The sequence below is a fragment of the Cryptotermes secundus genome, unplaced genomic scaffold (assembly GCF_002891405.2).
Source record: "Cryptotermes secundus unplaced genomic scaffold, Csec_1.0 scaffold267, whole genome shotgun sequence".
Taxonomy (NCBI): domain Eukaryota; kingdom Metazoa; phylum Arthropoda; class Insecta; order Blattodea; family Kalotermitidae; genus Cryptotermes; species Cryptotermes secundus.
In genome coordinates this window covers 874430-899553 of record NW_019733322.1, presented here as the reverse complement: position 1 = coordinate 899553, position 25124 = coordinate 874430, and the positions used below count along the sequence as shown (strand labels likewise).

The following is a 25124-nucleotide window of genomic DNA, read 5'->3' as shown; positions in this document are numbered from 1 at the left end:
CCCGTGACTGCAGTACAATTTCAGTTCAAACTGACAAACATCTGGGCGTATGTCTATCAGTGCTTTTGTCAGAAGTCAAGGAACAACAGTGAAACCCTGTTTCTGGAACTATACCTCGCTATTGGCAGTGGTTAAGCGATGTTCGCTTCGTACAGGCCAGACGGCTCCTTTCTGTCCGTGAGGTTAAGGGAAGAACGTGCCTACTCTTTAAGGCACCGGAATCATGTAAGTGAATACATAATACATAATACTTGTCAGCTAAAGTATATTGATCTTCTATGTGCAGTCGGATACAAGCGAAAAATGAATTCATATTTAAGGCTAAAGGCATTGAGTGTTGGGACTGTCGAGTGATAAGACTGTAAAATTGAAAATATATTTGCTAGTTGGGAAGAAGGAATTAAACGAATACGATAACACAAATTCAAGAGGTGAAAAGTTACAACTTATAATCACAAGGATAACAAATCCGACATGCCCGTGAATACTAAGATCATTTATCGATACAGATCATAAATTTCTCCTCACTCCCTGCACGCTGTTTGTTCCAATTTGACTTGAAGTACCTTACCCTACGTTGTAAAACTTACAAAGAAGGAGATACATTATGCGCGCAAGGATATCATTTTAATAAAATTAAGGATTTTAGTGCTGTGTACATTTGAATGGGGATACAACAGTAGTGATTTTTGGAGAAGAAAATAATACGTGTTTATAATTTTGTTACAAACATTATATAGTATAACTATTTAGACGGACCTGCCGTTTAATAAAGATAAACGATTCAAAACACAGTCACTTGTAGTGTGTTATGTCACGTAATGTGACGCAGTATACTATACTGTTAAAATAATTACTGTGGGTACACCACTTGTTAGACCTCAGGATAGCAGCACTTGTTTCCTGTGAGAGAAAATCGGTAGGGTTATGAAATATCTATGGAGACATGTCAAGGTCGAGTAAACGAATGTGACTATGATCTCGACGTCTGTCTGTCTCGAAAAAATTTTGTCTGAAGTTTATAATCGTTTATAATCTAAAGCCAGGTATCTCAGACTCAGATTATAAAGATCTTGAATGTAATGCCATGTAAGGTTAGCAGATAGAACCGAACGTTTCGGAGGAATTAGCTGCTTCAGCCAACATTGTTGATGAGGATACACGTATATTGTTAACGGGTGGATAAGGAGTATCACTGACCCAAAGTCAAAATTTGGTTAATTGTATTAAAAACTAAATTCCTAGAAGTGTGGATGATATTCACTTTGGTTTATATGAAGTATTTCAGTTACATGACTCATATTTGAGACACAAGTTCCCCGTTCTGGATGCGTGTTGGTATGATTGTGTCGCTAGATCTGCAGGGTGATGTTGTAGCCCTGGCTGTCGGAGCTCGACATGTTGAACTGCAGCAGCACAATGAGGTACGTCGTCATCATGGTTCCGAGCTGCAAGAGAGAACCCGCCAATCTCTGAAGCTTAGTCAGTCGATCAGACAGTCAGCTATTTAGTCAATCAGCTGAGGTTACGGAAGAATTTTCAGCTCAAGTTTTCATTGTCTAGCTCTCTTTCCGTTTACAGGTTGGAGGACCGAGTATTCGGGGGAACTCCTTTTCGCTAGACGGACACAGAGCCAGCCTCCAAAATTTCATATATGTACTTCATCCAAATAATGGGCAAGGTCTAAAGAAAACTGCCTCACAATGCTACTAGACCTTTAGGATCGCACATTCGTCAGGTACTCTAGGGGAACTTAGCGACTTCAGTACCTCAGCTGACTGGAAAACAACGTACAAAATAATGAATAATTATTTAAAATCTCAAAGTAGTCTATAAAATAACGTACCTTATAACAAGCAATAACATAAGCACGAAACATTACGACTTTTAGAATAATTAGAAGAAAAACTGAACTCTTTGCCCGGCTGCAGAATTGTCTGACAAAATATTATAGACAAAGAATTCTCTGGTATCTTTGCAAATTCTTGAAAATAAATGGCCTAGAATATTCGAGGAATAATATGAGGCTTCAGTGTGCGTGTAGGCCATGGCCAAAAGGGTAAGGGCTCAAGTGATTCTCGGTCAAGTAAATAGGAGTACTAAAAGGTGGGTAGCCATGTATGAGGTAAACATGCTGCACCCTTTCACGTAATACAGATGATGAATCAAAATTAACTTCACTTGCTTAAGGTTGTCCATACAAATTACGTACTTATTTTTATTCAGCTACATGTTTCGACCTAATTGGCTATCCTCATGTTGATGACATATACTTTTCAAGCTCCACTATATTTCCTTATCCGCCGGCCAAAGTTTACGTTACTTCTGAAAATTGGTAGTTAATGTGGCTATTGTTAAAACTTTGTCACTGTTTAAGTATTACAAGTTAAAACTAAAACTATAGTTTGAGTTTGGTTTCTGTCGTTTGTTAATATTGCGTTGGATACCTCGTGCGTGTATTATGTCTTCTGTACGCGACGTTACGACCGTTATTCTTGGTTAGCAAGAGCTGCTATGAAGAGTTTGCTTGTACTTGAGACAGAGAAGCTGGTAACTGTTATACGATATAACTCCGTCCTAAGTGCAAACTATATTTATAGGTCTTTCGTTTTGTTCTTCTTTATACACTACATGTTTCGGCCCCAAGCGGCCATCGTCAGGTGTATACACTCACGTATCTGTTACACTGCACTTATTTATAACATTTAAAATTTAAAAACATAGGTCTTCCTGATTAGAACTTATAAAATCTTCGGTTCTGATTTTAAATAATTTAAAAAAAATTTCTCTAAGTTTTAAAATTTAAAAATGTCAGGGTTACTCGCCCTATGTCTATAGTGCTGCAGCGGCTTCTTCTTGTTTCTAGTACTGTATAGGTGTTATTCTGTGTAGTCTCATTGTGTGCGTGTCGCTGCTCTCTTTACTACGTGTTACGGAGTTATATCATATATCGTATAAAGTGCAACAGGATGCTTAAATATAATATTGTAAACTGTTGTTTGATACTGATGTATGTTATATGTATTTAAATGTTGTTCTTTCCTTGTGTATTGTCTATGTGGACTTATGCTATGTTCTTAATTTTCGTTGTAAGCTGTGCATTTGTGATTTGTCGTGGAAGTCACAGCAGGATTGTCTCCTCTTGGTTGACTTGCGTCTGTTATGGAATGGCGTATTTTTGTTCTTTCCCTGTTGGATAAGGATGCTGTTCATGAAGATGTCTGCGTGACTTGGGTTGTTATCGGTTGTAACCGATCATGAAGATAAAATAACTCTATACTTTTGTACGTTTAACAAGTTTTACTGATATGTATCCTCCACAGAAACTTATATCTCATTCGTATCTTTCATTTTCCATTACACATTTCGAGCCACAATCAGGTAGGTGCCAGTGCACAGGTACTCTACAGTAAATCGATTGATAGGCTCTAATGTTGAACCCATCACTACATTTTCAGTACATCGAGAGCACTAAGATTTTAAGTTTCATGTGAAATCGGTTTAAAAATACTCGTAGTGGTCACTTTTCGTTAAACGTTCTTCGATTATATCCATTGCCATTTGTAAACAGGAGGAAACTGTTAGCACACATTTTGGGACTACTCTCGAGGGCCGCACAAAATCAACTGACGGCCTGTGTGCTGCCGGTCTTTAGCGTAAGGTGAAGAATAGACCCCAAATACTGAAAAATCCTTTCAAGTACGACAGTCATGCATTGGAACAGGGACAACATAAGCTGCATATCGGATACTTACAGATATGAATAGAGTCCTGTTGATTACGGTGAAGTCGCCAAGACTGACTACAGGCGGAAATATGTCCATAGTTTTAAGGAACTTGTCAAACTGCAAAGAGAACACAGATTGGAGGCAGTGTAGGATGGGGTACCCAAAAGAAACCGAACTAATTTTTTTGTGGGCAGAGCTTTTGTAGTACCGCGTTTTGCCGCTATGAGCGCATAGAGCTAACATTCCTGAGTCGATAAGCCGACTACCGTTGCTTCAGAAGGTAAGGACTAGTTTCGGCAGAGTTTATAGTGACAACTGTTTTGTGTGATCGTCGTTTTTGCAATGGCCCGAACACATGAAAATGTTGAAAAAATTCGTGAAATCATCAAGGAAGATCGACGACGGACCATTGAAGAAATTGTGGAGCTGTCGGGAGTGACTTGGAGCTCAGTTCAGCGAATTTTGACAGAAGATTTGGGAATGAAAAGGGTGGCTGCGAAATTCGTGCCACGACTGCTGACTGTTGAACAAAAACAAGGTCGCGTGGAAGCATGCTGTGCTTTGAAAGAAGAGTCCCGAAATGATCAAACTTTTTTTTTTGTTTCCTCGAATGAAAAGAGACATGAAAGGAAAGCGTTTTGCTGATGTTGAGGTGAAGGAAAAAGCGACGGAGGCGCTGTCAAGCATCTCAAAAGATGAATTTAGACAATGTTTTGAAAAATGGAATAAAAGACTAGACAAGTGTATTAGTGTAAGTGGAGAGTACTTTGAAGGGGATTGAAGGTTTGTGGTATTGAAGGATTGAAGGTATTTGAATAAATAAGTTAAAAAAAATAAGCTCGGTTTCTTTTGGGTACCCCCTTGTACATTGTGATTACCCAGGTATATGTGCATGGGGTACTGATTGTCTTACGAGGTTTTATGACTAAGTTACATAACTGATAACTGTTTTAATGTGTGTGGGGGGGGAGCTGAATGTCACAGTACTTATCTAGTTTGTGCCATTCAATGTGAGCATCCCTTTGGTAATCTGCTTTAGTACAATTCAGTTTACACATCAAATTTTGCGTGATCCGTGGACTATAATATTAGGACTAAGTAAGAAACTCTGTGGCTTTAGTCCGCAAGCGAACTATACGGCCAGACCGAGCGACCGCAGATTGTCGGCGAAGTTAGTGCCAACTTTAGCTGATAGAGGGTATCGCATGGTCAGCGCAACGAATCCCGACGGCCGTTGATTTCGATTTTCTAGACCGGAGCCGCTACTTTTCCATTCAAGTAGTACTTAGTTATCCTCACGAGGCTGAGTGGACCCCGTTCCAGGCTCACTATATCTCAGAAAATCTGGTAGAGCCGGGAATAGAACCCAGGACCTCTGGATCTGTAGCCAGGAACTCTAACCACTAGAGCACAGAGGCGGTCTATTAGGACTAAGTATATGTTATGAATGCTGCTGCTGCTATTAATACTAATAGTACTTATATTCACAAAAAGAATTAATCGAATTAAAATAGGTCTATATCAGATAAAGTTACTTCGTATTCCTCGTCAATAAATTAAAGTATATAAACCACTCACCTCAAACTAGTGCCGAGGTCACGAAAACGTGGGTCTATAAATCCACTCCCCCATACGCCTTCATGGCGTAGTGCGTAATTAGTTAAGCTCGTGGACATTTTTTTTTTTTCCTTGGCACTACAGCCCCAGTGGGCCTAGGGCTACCTCCATGAACTTCTCCGTTCACTTCGGTTTTTCGAGATCTTACACATTCGGTAGGACTCCTTGGGTGGGTGATCAGCTCGTCGCAAGGATTCTACCTGTACACAAACACAGAAAAACACACACACACACAAGCTAAACATCCATGTCCTGAGTGGGATTCGAACCCACGATCCCGGTTTCCAAGTGAGCGAAGACAGTTCATGCCTTAGACCGCTCGGCTACCGTGACCGGCCAACTTTACCTTACCTTACCTTTTATATAAGAATTTACTCAGGCCATGCAAACCCCACAGTGGGGGACAGAATTAAGTCAGCAACAGTTTTCATCAGTGTGACGAATCACAGCTGGATTTCTCTTATTCCTCCGAGGGGTCATTGTGTTATAGTCTGTTATTTCTCAGATCGGAGACTCTCGCATCCGTGACTATGTGCAGCGCTCTCCTCTGGATAGAGACTACTTGTAGTGTCACAAACGTTTACCAATGTTTCGGAGAAGCGTATGCCTCAGAGCCGAAGATCTCTTCAAACCTTCCGCCATAGATGATTTCAGTTAGTCATTGAAAATCGAAGGAATTATGTAAATGTAATATGTATGGCTGTACCTCCTTCTGAACAGCTTTGTCGTTACAAGACCATCGAGCTTCCAGAAGCCCATCTCGTATTTCGTCCCCAACCTGTGGACAAACAATTGTCGTTCACGTCGCCAGAAAGACTTAGTTTGCAATGTAAACACATTTGAGATAAAATTACAGCAGCTGTGGGGCTAGGGTCATAAGGTTTCGGGTCTCTAGAACACTGCGAAAGCGGATTCAAATGCATGGATTATGTCATTGTCTTTCAGTGTGCATTTCGTTTTTCATTTCGCTTTCAGTAGCAGGATCATACACAGGAAGATCCAAAAGTCGCGCACATCACACCAAGCAATTATATTTTGCTGGTTTAATGCACGAACTACAAGACATAGAGCCCTTAGTTAGTTATTTAGAGAGGGTGGGTTTCCCCATGCACCGCGACCAGTTTGATCTATTGTGCTTCCCTCTATGATATTCTACCAGTCTCTATACCCTACCGATAAATGGTGCGTACCATCAGTCCCGCCGAGCAAGCGAGTTCGGCCACTTGCTTAGCGATGTCTATAATGCTTCCCCCATCTATCAGAGGCCTTAGAGATTATTGTTGGGCGGGAAACGTCCTGGAATTTGGTTCAGTGATCCCCTTTGGGGATATGAGGTTCTTTTACATGGCGTAAAGTTACGACACGGGACACTCAGCTTAAAGTCCCTCCCGGAGGGCTTGTTCCCTGAATTTTTCCGCCCTTAAAAATTCGACGACCTCCGCCGGGTATTTGAACCCGCGTACCACGAGTCACGAGGTGGGAACGTTACCCCTAGACTACGGAGGCCGCTACATAGAGCACTTACTATTAATGTTTATAACCATACAACTTAGAAATGCAAAATCAAATCATGTCTTTACAACATATGCTTGAAATGGCTTCCTTGTTCAGCAATGCATGCGCGAGCTCTTTTTACCATGTTTGAGGCCACCTGTAAACTGATGCTGTTAATCGCCGTCGTAATGTTCCTCTTGAGGTCATCCAGTGTATGAGGATTGTTTTTATAGACAATTCCTTTGAGGTAACCCCAAAGCAAAATCTACGGGTGACAAATCGGGCAAACGCCGGGCCACAATCCTTTCGAAATGAGACGGTCACCGAAAAACTCGCGCAAGAACTGCATGGTTTCATTAGATGTGTGGCATGTCTTGCTGCAACCATCGAATGTTAGCACGATATATGCGAATGGTGAATCGGTAAGGATTTGAATGGAAGCGGTCTTGGCTTATATCGATGTACTGCCCTGCCATTTTCTCGGAGGGCCTAAGGAAACCAACGAGGCACCTCAGTCAGGCTAACTGGTGTCCCGGTAGGAATTCGAACCATGGACCTCGCGAGTTCGTGTGTAAATCGTTGCCGCTACGCCAATCGTTTCGATGCTTTCCTGTGTCACTCTGTATTATTTATTCTTTTTTATTGCTAGTGGATTAGAGACCTGTATAGAGGAATAAATGACTTTAAGAGGGGTTACCAGCCTAGCACTAATTTAGTGAAGGATGAGAATGGTGATCTGCTTGCAGATTCCCACAACATTTTGAAGAGGTGGAGGAACTACTTCTCTCAGTTACTGAATGTACATAGGGTCAGTGCTGTTAGGCGGACAGAACTCCATACAGCTCAGCCGTTAGTACCTGATCCTAGCCAATGATATGAATCTACTGGGTGATAACGTAGATACCATAAAGATAAACACACAAACTTTAATTGACGCAGGTAAAGAGGTTGGTCTAGAAGTAAACACAGAGAAAACTAAGTATATGTTACTGTCTCGTCACCAAAATGCAGGGCAAAATCATGATATAAAGATAGGAAACAGATGTTTTGGAAATGTGGCACAGTTCAGATATTTGGGAAAAACGATAATAGTTCGAAACCTGATTCAGGAGGAAACTAAGAGATTGAACTCGGGTAATGCTTGCTACCATTCAGTACAGAACCTTTTGTCTTCTCGTCTGCTGTCCAAAAACATAAATATTAGAGTATAATTTTGCCTGTGGTTCTGTATGGGTGTGCAACTTGGATCGGTAGAAGACAAACAACTGATGGTGTGTGAAAATGGGACTAAAAGTTTTTACTTCGTTTGAAAAAATATCTGAAAGGACCGCAAAATCTGAAAACCATAACTGTCTGCATGTTACACCCCTGATATTACTGAGCAGATTCAAACGAAATTTGATGTATAAGTGTACATCACACTTTTGACCATTAAATTTAATTATGGTTAATATCGGCGAAATATCTGACTGGCTGCTGGCTGGACGACCGAAGGGTCAGATTTCGAGTCCGGGTAGGGTCAATAATTTTCACTTCTCCGTGTCGTCTACACCGGCACTGGAGGCCATCCAAACTCCTATCCAATGGGCACAGGGGGCCCTTTCTCCGGTGATAAAGTGGCCGGGGCGTGAACCTGACCACTCACCTCTAACTAGTGCCAAGGTCAAAAACCTGGGTCTATAAATCCATTCCCCATAAACCTTCATGGCCAAGTGCGTAATTAATTGAGCAGGGGAACAAATTTAACTCTTGTCTATCGGAGAAATATTGCCCTCCTTTACATGGAACGAAAACAGATATAAGCATGTACGTACAAACCTATAGTACAGGAACGAACACCACATCCCTATTTCAGATCATATGAAGAATCCCACGCTAAAAACGAACGCACTTCAGCGAACACCACATAGAAATCTGGCAACGCAAAGCAAAAGAGACATGACAACAGAAAAGAAAAGGCGGAAAAATAACATAAACACATACATAGCGTAGTCGGTATGGCGACCGAGGGATCGGAGTTCGAGGCCCGGTGCAGTCAAGAATATTCTTTTATCCATGTCATCCATACCGGCTCTGGGGCCCACCAAGCCTCTTATCCAATGAGTACCGGGTGGCCTTTCCCCGGGGTTAAAGAGACAGGGGCGTGAAGCTGACCACTCACCTCCAGCTAGTGCCGAGGTCAAGAAAAATGTGGATCTGTACATCCACTTCCCCATACGTTTTCACGGCGTAGTGCTTAATTAGTTAAGCACAGGGACATATTTACCTTTCAGTATTCAGTATTGAGGGGATGGGTTTTCCCATGCACTTAGACCAGTTATGGGTCCATTGTGCGTCCCCTTTTAATCTCTACTGTCTCCAGACCCTACCGGTACTGGTGCTCGCTATCAGCCCCTTTCTGCCAGCGAGGTTCCGATCCTCTACTGGCAGTTGTATCTAATAGTTAGTCCCTTTCTGTCAGAGAGGTCGCCCCTCCTCCGGCAGTGGTACCTAATACTTCCCCATCTACCGGAGGCAATGGAAACTACTTTGGGCGGGAAACTTTTTGGCCAAATTTAGCTCAGAGGTCTCCTAGAGACATGAGGTTCTTTTACGTGCCGTAAATCTACGACACGGGACCCACGGCTTGAAGTCCCTCCCGGAGGACTTGTTCCCTGAATTTTTCCGCCCATAAAAATTCCAGCACCTGCGCCGGGTTTGAACCCGCGTACCTTGAGTCACGAGGTGGGAACGTTACCCCTAGACTACGCTACATATTTACCTTAATAAATATGTACATGTATACACCGTTTAGCATCTAACGTAATTTTAATTCCAATTAGATTATTTAAGTGTTTTCAAAACGTTGAAGTCTTATATTGTGACATGCGCACCGTTTCCAGGAAACAAATTAGCAAATGCGTTGCCACGGAGAAATTACGAAACAGACCGTTTTTTTCCCCGTACTGAACACACGGTTTCCGAGACACCGCATTCATGAAGAGCAGTTAGGGAACCCGAGCCTGCGATCTCTATTCCGGCCGCCTTGCACTTGTAAAAGGGAGTTCGTCATACGGCATTCGTCTCAGTGGAAGAGAAGACGCTCGTGGTCCAGTAAGGAATGGAGCAAGTTGTAAACAGTAATTGATGTGAGCTGGCATAATTGATTGTATGTGCCAATGAATAAATTCATGTAATCCACAATTCATTTTTACTAGTCACGCTAACCCCGAATACATGATAATATTTAATATATATATTTCATAACATAAGAGCATTACATAAACAACATGCCTGTAGAACGAACTCCCATTGTGTAAATACTGGAGAGTATAGGGAGGTAGGTAAAAAATAAAGTTTTCCCTGTGCTTAACTAATTAAGCACTATGCCACGAAGGCGTATGGGGAAGTAGATGTGTAGATCCATATTTTCTTGACCTCGGCACTAGCTGGAGGTGAGTGGTCAGCTTCATGCCCCTGCCACTTTACCCCCGGGGAAGGTCCCCCTGTACACTTGGATAAAAGGTTGGGTGGCTCCAACAGCCGGTCTGGACGACTTGGAGACGAGAATTTTCTTGACCCTACCGGGACTCGAACTCCAACCCCCTCGGCCGTCCAACCCATAGCCAGTCGGTATACTAAATACGCTATCCCGGCTCCTATAGGGAGGTACAGGAGAGAGAGAGAGAGAGAGAGAAGGGTGACTGTAAGGACTCTGTGTACCTGACGATGGCCATAATAGGCCGCAATATGTTGTACATGCAAACGTGCAGTGTGTTTATACCAGAACTGTGTAGAGTGAGTAGTAGCGAACATTATCTTACACACAAGATGACGCTACACTGTAACATTTCTAACGTAAGTTTTGTCAATTAGAATACCCCCCATCCTATGAAAATCGATGCATAAGATTAGACCATTTATATAGTCCATAACTGAAAACTACACTTTTCTATGTGAGATACTTTTTTTAGATATCGTAAGTTTTATGTGTTTTCCAGTGCTCCTGAGGAATATAATGAACTCACATCTCGTGAGGCGTTGTTCGCTGCGTTGCAGATCAGGTACAGAGTGTACTCCATGACACAGCATTCAATCGCCATTAGTACCTGATCTGCCCGCAGTTGGCGCGCCAGGTTGCTCATTGTGTGGTACACGAAGAAAGTCAGGCTGAGGAACATGTACAGAATGTAGAAACCGTATGTATACGTCATAGCGCAGCCGGTCTGACGTACCAAGCGGCTCAATTGAACCCACAGCTCCCTGTGAGTGTCGATAATCTGCAGGACTCTTCTCGGAGATTCTTCGCATTCCTGTAGAAAGAGAAGTACAAGAGCATAATTATGTTAGGGGTTGTTTGAATACGGAGCGACAGAACAATTAGCAGAGGCGTGTCATTGCTGTAGGCTCAAGGAAAGGTGAAAGGTTAAGTCGCTCCTGTGCTTAATTAAGCACCACACCTCCAAGAAGAACGAATGAAGTATGAGCATAGCAGTGCGAATTCTTACCCTCTGCACTAGTTGGAGGGGTTGGAGGGGATCGGTTAGCTTCACACGTCGGCCTCATTACCCCTGCGGGGAGGGCTCCTTGTACCCGCTGAATACGAAACTGGGTGAGCTACAGAGCCCATCTGAACGTGGTCACGAGGAAAAAATTATTTGTCCCCATCGAGAATGGAACCCCAATCGTTACTAATTAAATAAAACTAGCGAACTCCATGGAGATTAGTCTTGTTGAGAATCTGTCAGTCGCTCAGCTACTCAAGATTTTCCCAAGATTTTAAGGAACCGGAGGTTCATTACTGTGTTCGCAAGAGCCCACTACTAGTCCCTATCCTGAACTAGATAGTCCAGTCCATACCGTCCCATCCTATTTCTCTAGGCTACATCTTAATATTGTCACCTGATAGTGTGACTATAGACGGGTTTTGGGTTGACGATCTGATTTATTGGACTCTTTGATAGAGTGCGTGACTACACTTTACAGTTCACTGTCACACACACAGTCACGTCTTCACTGGCCGTTGCTCGGTAGCGGTTTTGAACGGCGGACTTCCACCTTCCTCTGGATTCCCGAACTGTCCCCGGCCTCAGCTACCAGCTTCTCGTAGCAACAGCTCGTAATGACTGAACCTTAACATTTCTCCAAGTAACTCTCTGACTAACTCAGTCACTCGCCAACCAACAGAATTCAACTGACTCTCGCTAACTAACAGTCCTGCTTATAACATCTCGGCATAGACCGCCCTGAAAACACCGTTCCATTATTGATTCGAATTGTTGAGGTGGAACCATGCTTGTCTGTGAAGCCGTTACTTAGTAACGGCTGTAGTATATTTATCTCGCGGTTGTTTCTCAGCAACGATCGTACATACCATAATATCATCCTCCCGCCAACTCTGAGTGAATCTACGAATGTCATTCCTTCTGGCTTCCCCACACACCGTGTATGCATTCCACTTTTCCCCCATGCGTGTTACATGACCTTCTCATCTTACCCGCCTTGGCTTGATCATTTTGATTACATTTTGCGGAGAGTGTAAGTTAAGAAGCTTCTTATTATGTAATTTTCTCTAACCTCGTATTACTTAATCCCTTTTCGGTCAAAATATTCTCTTCAGCAGCCTGTTACTCAACTGCTCTCAGCCTATGTTCTTCCTTTAATGCCAGAGACCAAGTTTCACACCAGTACAGCACCACAAACAAAATTATACTTGTTTTACATCCTAACATATTTAACATCACACTTTACAGGGAGGGAATCCTCGCTCCCCTCTGATGCTGTGTTGAGCCCCGTAGTCCCTCTGGGTCCGGGGCTGCCTCCAGTTACCCAGTTGGAACCACAAGGTCGAACTGGAGGAAGTTGTATCGTGTCTGCATTGAGCTTTATCTCACCTTCCGGAAATTTCTCCAGAGGCTCCCGGCTGCTGACGACAGCGCCCCACACGTGAGGTGCCAAAATGTTACCACATAGAAGCGTACCACGTCGAGGTACCATTCCTTGACGGCCACCCACCAATCCACCCACACATCGTCTCCGTTCGTCAGCTGGTAGATGACTTCAAAGCTAAAGATGAGGACCGGCAGAACGCACATGATAATGAAGACTTTCCGTCTCAGGCCCAGGCTCAGAGGTCGACCCGTCATTTTGCTGTACTTCTCCTGCAACAGACGAAGGCATCTCGACTCGTGTAATGCTTTTGCTGTACCTGACGTATTAGCTCGGATATAAGAGAGGGATTCTTTCAAATATTGCTTCATAGAAAAAAAAAGTCTCCTTATTTTCAGGTCCTTAAGAACAAATATGGAGATGAGTTCTGTTTGTTAATTCTGATGTGTTGATATTTGTGAAAATACCTAGAATAATATTCAAGGTATTAAATTTTAAATTTATTATTATTTAACTCTATAGTTTTACTTAATTTTGCTTACAACCCTCAGAACTGAGTTAAAGAGAAGGTTCCTTTTTCTGATTTTGCGATTGGAAAGATAGGGGTTTGCCGTATATTCAGGCTGATACGGTGCTTCGAAATTACTCAGAACTTACCAGGTGTACTTTTAACGTAATCTGTTTCTTACTCATTCAGTGTTTCATTTGTGGTTACATATATTTACAGCTTCACAGGTTTATTAACAAACGGACCCTTTGGGTTGTACTGTTCACAACATATAATCCTTTCAGCACAGAATTAAAGTGCAAATTAGTGTGAAAATTGCGAAATCGTACTTGCGGAAAGTGACGCTATGCAGTCTTTTACATGGCTACTAACGTCTCGTAGGAACCTACTGCCTCCATCTTCAGGGTAGAAGAAGAGGACCGTGAAGATATTGCAATGATCTTTATGACCACAACAGTGAAAATCTCGCATAGCTTATAATGTGAGAATTACATACACCCTATCAACAAACCTCGAAGAAGGATGCACAAACATCCATAATTTTTCCAGAATTAAGCAAAATGCAATTAAGCAATTTATTTATATGGATCAGAAAAACACTAAGTAGGGCTCAAAAGTTAATGTGACCACATCAGCTGAAGAGGTCATACAACAGTGGCTAAGAAAGGGCGAAATGTGTTGAGAAAGAGAGAGTTATTGCCTGTTTCCAAGCCCTTTTTGGAATTTGTCTGGAGAGACAGAGGGAAGCTTTGGATATCTATTGTGGAGTAGGACTCCTGTCTGTGTCATGCTCACTGCCAGTGATGTTTGAAGGGTTTTCGTTAAGTATTAAGGCTGATATTAATATAATACTGTTGAATATTGTCCTATGCCCTTAAGTAATCTCTTTATGGTCCTTTGTACAGAGACCATATAATTGATGGAGACCGTGAACTATTTGCATGTTTCATTAATCGAATAGACTTAACAGCCACTGTAATGCTCTCGCCCCAAATATGCACCCGTCCACAAAATGACAGTATTTTATTATTCACGGCTTTCACTAAGGTGTTTAGAGACTGGAGCATGTGGAAAAGGGCAGGTGCAGTGAGTTCTTCGCTCAACTTCCTGTGGGAATCACAAGCCAGTTGAAACCAATGAAACTGACCTGAAATCGAGCCCAGCTGGACAGGTAGCGAGCGATGTTGTTGGCTTCCGGCCAGTTAATGACTGGGATGGCCAGAATAATGAGGAAGTAAGAGACAGCCATGAAGACGAAGAACATGACATTGAAGTGGCGATGTGTGGCCATGAGTTCCTGGAGTCGCACCCCGGTCGTGAACCATAGGATGACAAGCATCGTGAAGTAGAGACATACGGAGTAGATCATCAGGGGCGAGAGAGGGCTGAACACCCACATGCCTGTACAGTACAATCACAACTAGTTATTCACAGTGTGTAACCAGCTGGACTTTACATCACATCTGCCAGTGCATTCTGACATATCGCCGTAAGTGTGACTGATGTTCGTTGTCTATCAGTGTCATTATGCTTTTCGTCTATTGTGCAATTTTTTATGAGCTTGCTCTGTGAAAGACATTAAAACAAGAGCCTAGGAAAATAGAAACATATCTCTAAAATAGTAATGTACATGTAACAACAGCTTGTAATATGAAAAGAGATGGGCAGAAAACACATGTATCGAAAGGTAAGACTTTGACATAAGATGAAGACTTGTTAATGCATGTCATATTTAGTGACAGTTAAGATACGGGGACAAGATTGTCTAGTCAAGTGATGAGAACTACAGTACAGGACGCAAATAGATATTTGCACTAGATCCTTCCAGCCGCACTAGGCCCTGGGGTTCACTCAGCCTCTAACAGAAATGAGTACCAGGAATTAAATAAATACTTTTCCTGGGGAGTAAAGCGCGGCCGGCGCGTAAGGCTGACACCCTTACCATGTGTGAGCCGAGTGTCTCAATAATGTGAGATCCTCGACGTCTCACAACCCTATGGGCCTTCATGGTCTGTTACAGGGATAGCTTTACTTCTTTACTTTTACTAGATACCCATACAGACAGTGGACAGTAAAGTTCTGCAACTAGTAAAATTTTATAAATAATTTTANATCCCTTGGTGACGTCACCGCTGTTGACTCGCGTTGCGTAACTGCCAGGTTGCTGGGACTCGGCTAACTTCGGCTCCGCTCGGCTCACTTCGGCTGGCGGGGGGGGAGGGGCGTCATCCATAGCTCAACATGTCACAATATATATCAGTGGCAGATCTATTGTACAACAAAAGTTAGCTGGTTATACACTGTGAATATCTCAACAGAACAGTTCGGCCAACCCTTTCAGAGCCGTCGGCGGGTTAGAACTCTGCATGTGTGTCATCATATTCCGGCGTCTTAGTGCTGTTCTGTAATAAGCAGGGTGACAAAAATGTTGATGAAGAACACACAGGACAAGAAGAAGAAGAAGAAGAACAACAACAAAAGAAAAGTGACGGAGGAGACTGAAGACGGGAAGAGAACAAAAGAAGAAGAAATTAAGTAGTTACGAGAAGGAAGAGAAGAACAAAAAGGAGGAATGCATGGATAAAGATTATGAAGGAAGGAAAGAGACATGAGGACAGTAAGGATGAAAATGGCATGAGAATAAAAGAGACAAGAGGGAGGTGGCAGAAGAAGTTACAGACTAGTAAAATGACAAGGAGGATCACAAGAAGGAGAACTAGAAAGCGAAATGGGGGATGTGATGTGATATTGAGAGCCGGAACAGGCCATGAGGCCTAGACCGTGAAGATGAAGATAGTGGAAAGGTGGCAGGAGGAAGAAATAAGAGACGAATAAGAACAAGTGGAATAAGGAGAGAGTTGTATAAAGTAGGAGGAAGGGGCAGAATGTAGAAGTGGAGCTCATGTGTATTTTTCTATGATCTCCATACGCTTTCCCCTCTCTAGGATTTCTCTTATTTTCGGTTGCTTGGGTCTGAAAGGGTTAAAATATTACATGTATCTCACGTGTTTTCTGTTTTACTCTAGTAAGAGTGTGTAAATGTAATGGCATAGTCGTCTCCGCCCCTAGGCACCACACCGTCAAGGTGTACAAGGAGCTGAAATGCATTCTTCGTACCAGCAGATGGCGCTATCAGTTTAAAGCTCCAGCCGCATTATTCCAAGAGAAAGAATTCCACAAACGTAGCAGTGGCAGACTGGGAACGAGACAGATATGGAGGCGAAGTGTAAAATTCTTCCCTTGCCTTATCAAATCCAAGTAATTCACTGCATAACCAGGCATTTCACCAAGAGCGCTACCCTGGCAATTCCCAGTTGGTACATAAACTGTCAGAAGTTAAAGGAATCTAAGGATATATCCTTCGAAATTTCAACTTCACGTCTAAGGACTACATTAAATTTACCAGAAAAAAAAGATTGAGCGAAAATATGTAATTTTTACGTGAAGTTCCACCTGACTGGATATTTAAAGAAATGGGGCAGATCTACTAATTACATTAATATCTTGAACTGAACTTCATGATGTCTCTCAGTTTTTCAGCTTAGTGTAAATATATGTACGAAGCTACACCGTTCCAATTGAACTGATAAGGGGCAGACAAGAACTTCACTATTCCGGGGAGGTACAATATAAGCAATAGTCGTGGCCTAGGAAGGAGAGAGAACTTGCTGCTTACTCAGCCTTACCCGACCGTTCCTAAACCAAAGACAAGAAAGAAGTTGATTGTCATGGAGACTGCACACGTGATCGGTTGCAGCGCTGCAAGATTAGCAATACAACTTGAAGACCCCGGCTAGGTCCGTCCGAATGGTTAATTTTTAGCAGTGCTAGTGGGGCCTTGGGACAACGGCCCGATGTTGACGAATTGCTTGAATGATGGCTGGGGAAGAGGAAACCGAAATATTCGTAGACAAACATGCCATTTTGTCGACTACAAATTTCCACATGGACTGCACTGGAACTGAAACCAGACCTCTGCCACGGTGCACCGCTCCGTCTGGTTTAACCAATCTGTGCACATATAAATTGTTAAGGGAACATTTTAACTTACAGCTTGACTTGGTAAAATGATACCTCTGGGTGTCTTCGTAATGGGGATGATGCCGCTCACTTGTAGTACTTTGATGATTGGGTTCAGCTCCCGGTTGAAAGAGTTTAGTGTATCCTTGACTCCGGTGAATTTATTTTGCGGAGTTTCATTGCTTGGATTAGTCTTCACGAGCTGCTGATTATCACTGAACATAGACACGGGTGCAACCTCGCGTATGAGGATGTTGGTCGTATTCAGCCTCGTGTCTGAGCCCGGGAACGCCGACATCTCGGCCTGCAGCTGCCTTCTCGCTGTACGCCCCGGTTCTCTGTTTATGAAATAAAATGCACATAAGCTTTTGTTATGTCCAGGAATGAAAGGTAAACAAACTCATCTGTTCTTGAACGTTCAGTTAACGCACCTGCACTTTATCAAGACTGAAGATCGGAACATCAGCTACCAGCGTCTGACAGTAAATCATTGACCAGTCCGCGCTCTTAACGTAAGTTCTCGTTTAACGTCGTGAAATCGTTCTTGTAATCCGCGACGTTATGTGAAACGACGTTGAGCGCAGAACTTTTTATCATAAGAAACTTAAGAAATAAGTAGGTTACGTTCTTCAACATCTCTTCACTCCGTAACATGCTTTACAATACAGAATATATAAAAGCCACTGTCTCTCCCGTGGCCTGTAGTTCGCAAGCGAACTATACCGACCGAGAGACCGCCGCTTGTCGACAAAGTTAGTGCAAACTTTAAAGGATAGATGGTGTCGCATGGTCAGCGCAACGAATCCCACGGCCGTTAATCTCGTATTTAAGACATGAACGCCACTGTGACTATAAATACTTGTATGTACTTGGCTATAAATACAGGCAATTATGAGCTGCAATTAAGTTTATTTAACTTTTAATGATATATGTGAGTCGCCGACGACGAAAGTGAAGCGAGCGAACGGTGGAGCAATGTTATTTACTTATTTGCTTCAGTAAACTTCCTCTTCGATTATTTCCCCAGACTCTGGGATTAAGTGTTAACACAACGATTTATGGAGCCTTGGTAAGAAAATAATATTAACGTAATAACGTTAACTGGGACAAAGCGGCCTCCGTAATCTAGAGGTAACGTTCCCACCTCATGACTCGTAGTACGGGGGTTCAAACCCGGCGGAGGTCGTGGAATTTTTAAGGGCGGAAAAATTCATGGAACAAGTCCTCCGGGAGGGACTTTAAGCCGTGGGTCGCGTGTCGTAGCTTTACGGCACGTAAAAGAACCTCATATCTCCTAAGGAGGTCACTGAGCCAAATTCAAGGACATTTCCCGCCCAATATTAGTCTCTAACGCCTCTGATAGACGGTGGAAGCATTATAGATACCGCCAAGCCAGTAGAGGCCGAACTCGCTGGCTTGGTCGGGACTGATGGTAAGCACCAGTATCGGTAGGGTATAGACTCTGGTAGAATATCATAGAGGGAAGTACAATAGATCAAACTGGTCGCGGTGCATGGGGAGACCCACCCTCTCTAAAAATAACTAATAATAATAACTAACTGGGACAACGTTAAGTGAGGACTTACTGTGTCTCATTTATTTTTCAGTTTTTAGTTTGTACACTAGGCCTAAGTTTCATATTTGCTTTCATTGGTATTATTATTTTTAAATGCTTTATAGGCAATTATTCGAAATAAATGTATGTACTTTTATCATATAAGTGGGATACGCGGTAGCATAGTTGCTTGAGACACTATGCTACAATCCGGAAGGTCGCGGGTTCGAGTCCCGATTAGGTGGATTTTTTTATTGATCTAATCCTCTCAGCCGCACTATGGCCCTGGGGTCGACTCAGCCTTTAACAGAAATGAGTACAAGAAATCTTGGCGGTTGGCTTGTAAGGCTGACAAACTTACCGCCATCTATGAGCCGATTGTCTAGAGAAAATGTGGGAGCTTCGACGTCTCACAACCCCATGGGCCTGCACGGCCTGTTACGAGGAAAAATTTACTTTTTCTTTACTTATGGCATGAGCACTGTATTTGAGCTGGAGAGAGGGGAAGGGATAGGAATGTAGAGGAAATTACGTAATTAGAAGCTTCATTATTAATACTAATTTATGAGGTGTTAAAATCAAGGGCAATGAGGTGGGAGAAACCTATAGCTCGCACGAGGGACATGAGAGTGACACACCACGTTTTGTCGACAAACCCAAAGGGAAGGGACCACTTCCGAGACAGGATGCGACCGTGTTAACCGGATTTATCAACCCCATTAACGTCCAGTGTTTGACTCCTCTTAATACGGTAACGAAAAATCTAATTCCCTAGAAAGCCAAGTGGCCTACTTATTGACCAGCTGAGCAACTGTCACGCTTCTCAAGAAAGCCTCTGCTCAATGAGTTGTGTGTAGCAGGCCTATATATTTCCACTCTTCTCTGTTACATTTGTATTGTCCTGCCGATCACAGTGGCCGCGTGGTCTAAGGCATGAACCGTCTTCGCCCGCTCCAACACTGGGATGATCTCGGGTTCGAACCCAACTCGAGACATTGATATCTGCGTGTAGCGGCCTTGCGACGGGCTGATCCACCGTCCAAGAAGTCCTACCGACTCTGTATAAGTTAGGAAACTGAAACGCGACCAAAGTCCACAAGGGCAGTAAAGCCATAGATAGATATGAATTATGCCGTATCATTGTGGCTATAATTCTCATGTTTAAATTGAAGGAAAATTCACTTCGGTATGGCGAACTTGAGATTAACGAACGAGTTTCAAAGAGACCATCACATTCATAAGACAATGAGTTAGTGTGCAAGGACAGTGAATTGAGTAAATTGCTTGATGTAGTGTGTTTTTTAAGTCTTCACACGAAAAATGAAACAACTCCAATTCTCAGCTGCAATGCAGTTACTGGTATTTGAAATTCAAAGTTATTTGAACAGACATAAGTAAGGTTTATTAAGGAAAGATTAATGTACATTTCAGTTTTTTAGGTGTTCAGAATTGACACTTGTGTGTTGGATGTACGTTCTGAATAATTTGTTAACGATCCATGTAACCTTACTTAGAACATCAGGGTCAATTATGCGTCTCACAGCATCGAAAACTAGATGAAGTAATTCGTCTTAACTCCTTACTTTGCTCTCATAAACCACGTCCGCCGTATAACCCAATACCTGGATAGCTAGTGGAGCGAGGTCCGGTGACTGTGGTGGTCAATTCTGTGGACTACTACTGCCAACCCATCGGCCAGGGNTGAAGAAAGCAGTCTTCTGGGATTTGGCACCGTGTATCTGTGGTGTTAACCGACGTTTCGGAGGAACGTATCGCCTCCATCTTCAGGGTAGAAGAAAAAATATATAAGAAATCTGCAAGCAAAGAGACTGCTTTTACCGGTTCTCACGGTCTCTTTGCTTGCAGATTTCTTATATATTTTTTCTTCTACCCTGAAGATGGAGGCGATACGTTCCTCCGAAACGTCGGTTAACACCACAGATACACGGTGCCAAATCCCAGAAGACTGCTTTCTTCAAGGATATTTTAGTTTGCAAAATATTTGGCGTAATTACCACCTGATAGAAGTTCCTGTAAGACGTGTGATTCAGCGAGGTGTCCACCAAAGACACTATAACGCACATTTATAAAGAAACTAATTGGGAAATCATTACCGATGTTACTTGTGGATTTTCATGAGCTCACAAATGGCAGATTCTGGTACTGTTCATTGCCAAGCGGGTATAGTTGTTTTATTGCAGAATAAAATGTAGTCGATTGTGCGGCAAACCAGTGACAGTGTTTCAATATTCTATCCATTTTCACGTGTTTGAGATGTCGAATTCGCCAGATGTGATACAGACACAGACCTTCAGTGCGTGACGTTTGCCGGAGTCTGATATCTAGGACAGCGCTTTCCGTTGCAATGGGCTTGATGATTTCTTATTCTTCAACATTTGGTCGCATCCGAAATGCAGAAAAATCCGACACAATCGAAAATGAGTTACTATCAACAAAGTGTCGATGGATAGAGCTAAACATCCGTCCATCCATCTGGAATTTTTCGCAGGGGAAATGGCCGCCGAAATTCTTCAACTTCAGCCGTCGCTTTGCTGTTAGGAATTTGTATACAGAGATAATATCTGCGTATTCTTCATCTACAGATGCAAGTGACTCGTTCACAGTTACATTCGGTAGCAAAGTAACAGCCTGATAGAAAACACACGCACGGCCTGACTGACTTTATGCTAGCTGGAGCACTTCCAGTGAGTAGTAGTTCGTTTGAATTCATCCATGCCAGCTCGCTCATGCGCAGAACTTACAACAGGAACTAGTCATAGCGCCATAACCGCTGAGAATCAGACACAAGTTTGTATGATATTTCTGACTGGGAATGGCAACAGGATTAAGATTCTGAAATAACAGTAAACTAAGTAAAATTGTCCTTTTGCTTAACTAATTAAGCATTACGTCATGAAGACGTATGGGAGAGTGAATATGTGGATCCATGTTTTCTTGACCTCGGCACTATTTGGAGCTTCACGCCCCGATCGCTTTACCCCCGAGGAAAGAGTCCCCGGTATCCATTCGACAGGAGGTTGGATGGGCCCCAGGGCCGGTTGGAACTTCGTGAAGCAGAGAAAATTCTTGAATCTACTCAGACTCGAACTCCGACCCACCGGTCGTCCAGTACTTAGTCAGTCGCTATACCGACTGCGCTATCCAGGTTCCTAAGATTCTGAAGTACTGAAATAAATTACCGGACACTCTTGTATTTGTGTGTGTTCATACGTGCACTGTCGTATAAGTGTTCAACACTATTGCCGCAACCCGCCTTAGAACAGATTTTCAGAGAGCTCCACCCCCAGTCCCCACACCCTATCTCTAGGCTCAATACCAAGTTCTCCCAACTAATTCTTAGTCGTCCGTGTGTATGTTTCCCTTATCAAAATTGTGCATGCATTCATGTGTTCCCATCCTAACCACAAGTCCAAATCATCGTGACTTCACACGTGACGTGTAACGTCCAGTATTTACCGTCCGTCAATATTGCAACACTCTTCCATTCACCACTCAATTTTTAGTTTAACATTATACACCTTGAAACTACATGTTTCGGCCCAAAACGACCATATTCTGGTGTCTTGATATGTTGCAATTATTTTATTGAATTATGTTAAAACTGCTACACTGTCTTAGTTCGTGTTAAAATCACACGCTGTAGTCCTCTTTTCAAGGTAAAACCAGATAAAATCCTTTGAAGTTTCTATTATACCCACATAATTTTGGTGCATATTATTTCACCTCACAAGGGGTGTCGTCCATTGTTCATAAATGTATGTCTGTCCAGGGTGTTTTGTTTCGGCAGCTTCCCCCTCACGTTCGTAGCCTACTTTTCAGTTATGACTGCCATATGTCCCTGGTTTGCATGTTTCCCCCACAGCATGTGGTGTTGTCATTTACTAGTAGGCTACAAACGTGAGGGGCAAGCTGCCGAGACAAAACACCCTGGACAGAATGGACAATGGACGACACCCCGTGTGAGGTGAAATAATATGCACCAAAATTATGTGGGTATAATAGAAACTTCAAAGGATTTTATCTGGTTTTACCTTGAAAAGAGGACTACAGCGTGTGATTTTAACACGAACTAAGACAGTGTAGCAGTTTTAACATAATTCAATAAAATAATTGCAACATATCAAGACACCAGAATATGGTCGTTTTGGGCCGAAACATGTAGTTTCAAGGTGTATAATGTTAAACTAAAAATTGAGTGGTGAATGGAAGAGTGTTGCAGTATTGACGGACAATAAATAATGGACATTAAGTTGAACAATTGCAACCATTTTAATTATATTAGGCAGTTCTGTAGGTAACGAAGTTCCTCATTGTGTGAACCTAAAAATGCTTAATTACGTCATTATACCCAGGTTAACATGTCAGGTGTATGAGTAACTATAGTCGAGGTTTGGATTGTTAATTGGATTTATTCACTACTGACAGATCATAACTACAAGTAACTATAGCTCTATGGTTAATTAATACACTTTGCAGTTTCATAAAACAAGTCTTCTCAGTCTGCAGTGTCTTCATCAATCGTTGCCTGGTAAATGTTTCCAACGGCTGACGTTCCTCTTACTCTGGGTTTCCGAAATATCCCCATGCCTCACTTACCAGCTTTTAACAGCAACGGTTCACCACGACTGAACTGCAGTTCTCTGACTAACTTACCAACTCAACTTCGAACTCTTCTTTGCACTGCACTAAGGTAAGGTAAAGTTGTCCGTATGCTTAACTAATTAAGCACTACGCCATGAAGACGTATGGGGGCGTGGACTTATAGATCCACATTTTCTTGATCTCGACACAAGTTGGAGGTGACAGGTCAGCTTCATGCCCTGGCCGCTTTACCCCCGGGGAAGGAGCCCCCGGTACCCAATGGATAGGATGTTGGTTAGACCCTAGAGCCGGTCTGGACGACGTGGATAAGAGAAAATTTTTGACCCTACCTGGACTCTTAACTCTGTCCCTCGGCCTTCCAGTCCGTAGCCAGTCGCTATAATGACCGCTCTATCCCGACGCTTTGTACTGCACTGCACTGCACTAACTTTCTCTAATTGTTCTGCTTATAACTTCTAGGAATGGACCGCACAGAAAACACCGTTCCTCTGTTGCTGTATCCATTGTTGCGTGCGCAAGCATCGGCGGACCGCACAGAAAGCACCATTCTTATCTTGCTGTTTACGTGGTGTTGCCTCGTAACAGCCGTCGTGTAATTGTTTATTCCGCCGTCTTTGCCTAGCAACGGGTCTACATGCCACAATATTTTAGATGAATTTAAAGCACATGTCGATTTTTCTGAACACTTTTTTTTCAGACTCATGTAATGTATTCCCGTCCGTCGAAATAAAAGGCCACGTTTCACACCCACCAAAAAGAAATAATTTTGCGGCTTATCTCGCATGGATCTGAAACGTGTTCTCTTATCGAAAAGAAAGAATATAAACTATTCGCATAGAAAGCGACAAATCACTATTTTCCGCCGTAGGTAACTTGTAATAATTTGTGACTTGTATTAGCTTCGAAAATTTTCATTTTGAGATAATTTGGTTTAAGTATCTCAGAATATATATTAAGAAATCATTATGTATTACCTACTTCAGTGAGGATATGAACTCTGTAGCTTCAGATTAAATTACCATTACACAACTTCTCCTACTCTCCACTCTGGATATCAGCGTAGGTTATCCAATGGTTGCCAAAGGCGCGTTTTGTTGACTTCTTTTCCAATAATTTTTTGCGGCCTTGGCCTTCTTACGTAAACATCCTCTAAAGGAATACGGAATTAGAGACAGCTGATCAGGCTGCGTGTATCAAGGAAACCCCATATCATGTCACTGTGAATTATTCTCACTAAAAAACCGATTCGCAAGTTTTCGAACATGGTAAATCATAGATGAGTCTAGTGAACAGGCATGTACTGTTTTATGAAGTCTGAATGTGGGATGACTTTCAAAAGACGAACATATTTGTGACTGCAGCTTCTCAGGACGAATTTCAAGACTCAGGCGCAAGTGACCATTTAGCGGGGAAAGGGCATAGCTGCCTGCATTAGCAATGCAGACTGTAAACATCACTCAACTTCCAACAGAATGTGCCGTTTTCAGTTGCCGGCTGAGTGGATGGAACTTGCCTTGAATAAAACATATAGGACTTCTGAAGGATAATGACGCGTCTCTGAAGGCCTCGTCTAGTTCAACATTCCCATCATCTTCCCTCATTTAAACTTACTAATAATACTGTCACGTAGTATGTTGATTATAGACGGGGTTTGAATGGATTTGTTGATCAATTATACACATGACTCGGAACTACAATCAATTACAGCACC

The 25124-nt window shown here is 42.6% G+C and overlaps 1 protein-coding gene across 2 annotated transcripts; it reads right to left on the bottom strand.

The window, feature by feature from the left end:
- Positions 1–297: 297 nt before the first annotated feature.
- LOC111867948 (gustatory and odorant receptor 24-like) lies at positions 298–25124 on the bottom strand. Of its 2 annotated transcripts, XM_033752864.1 has the most exons (8): positions 24388–25124; positions 17290–17573; positions 14363–14616; positions 12713–12979; positions 10847–11131; positions 6052–6123; positions 3756–3845; positions 298–1448 (listed from the first exon to the last, which is right to left on the bottom strand). In XM_033752864.1, exons 2-8 carry the CDS (start codon positions 17531–17533, stop codon positions 1353–1355), a joined length of 1308 nt encoding a protein of 435 aa, XP_033608755.1. In that variant the 5' UTR covers positions 17534–17573; positions 24388–25124; the 3' UTR covers positions 298–1352. The 2 variants fall into 2 exon arrangements, with proteins under 2 accessions (XP_033608755.1, XP_023713960.1); XM_023858192.2 differs by lacking the exon at positions 24388–25124 and having other exon boundaries at positions 17290–17827.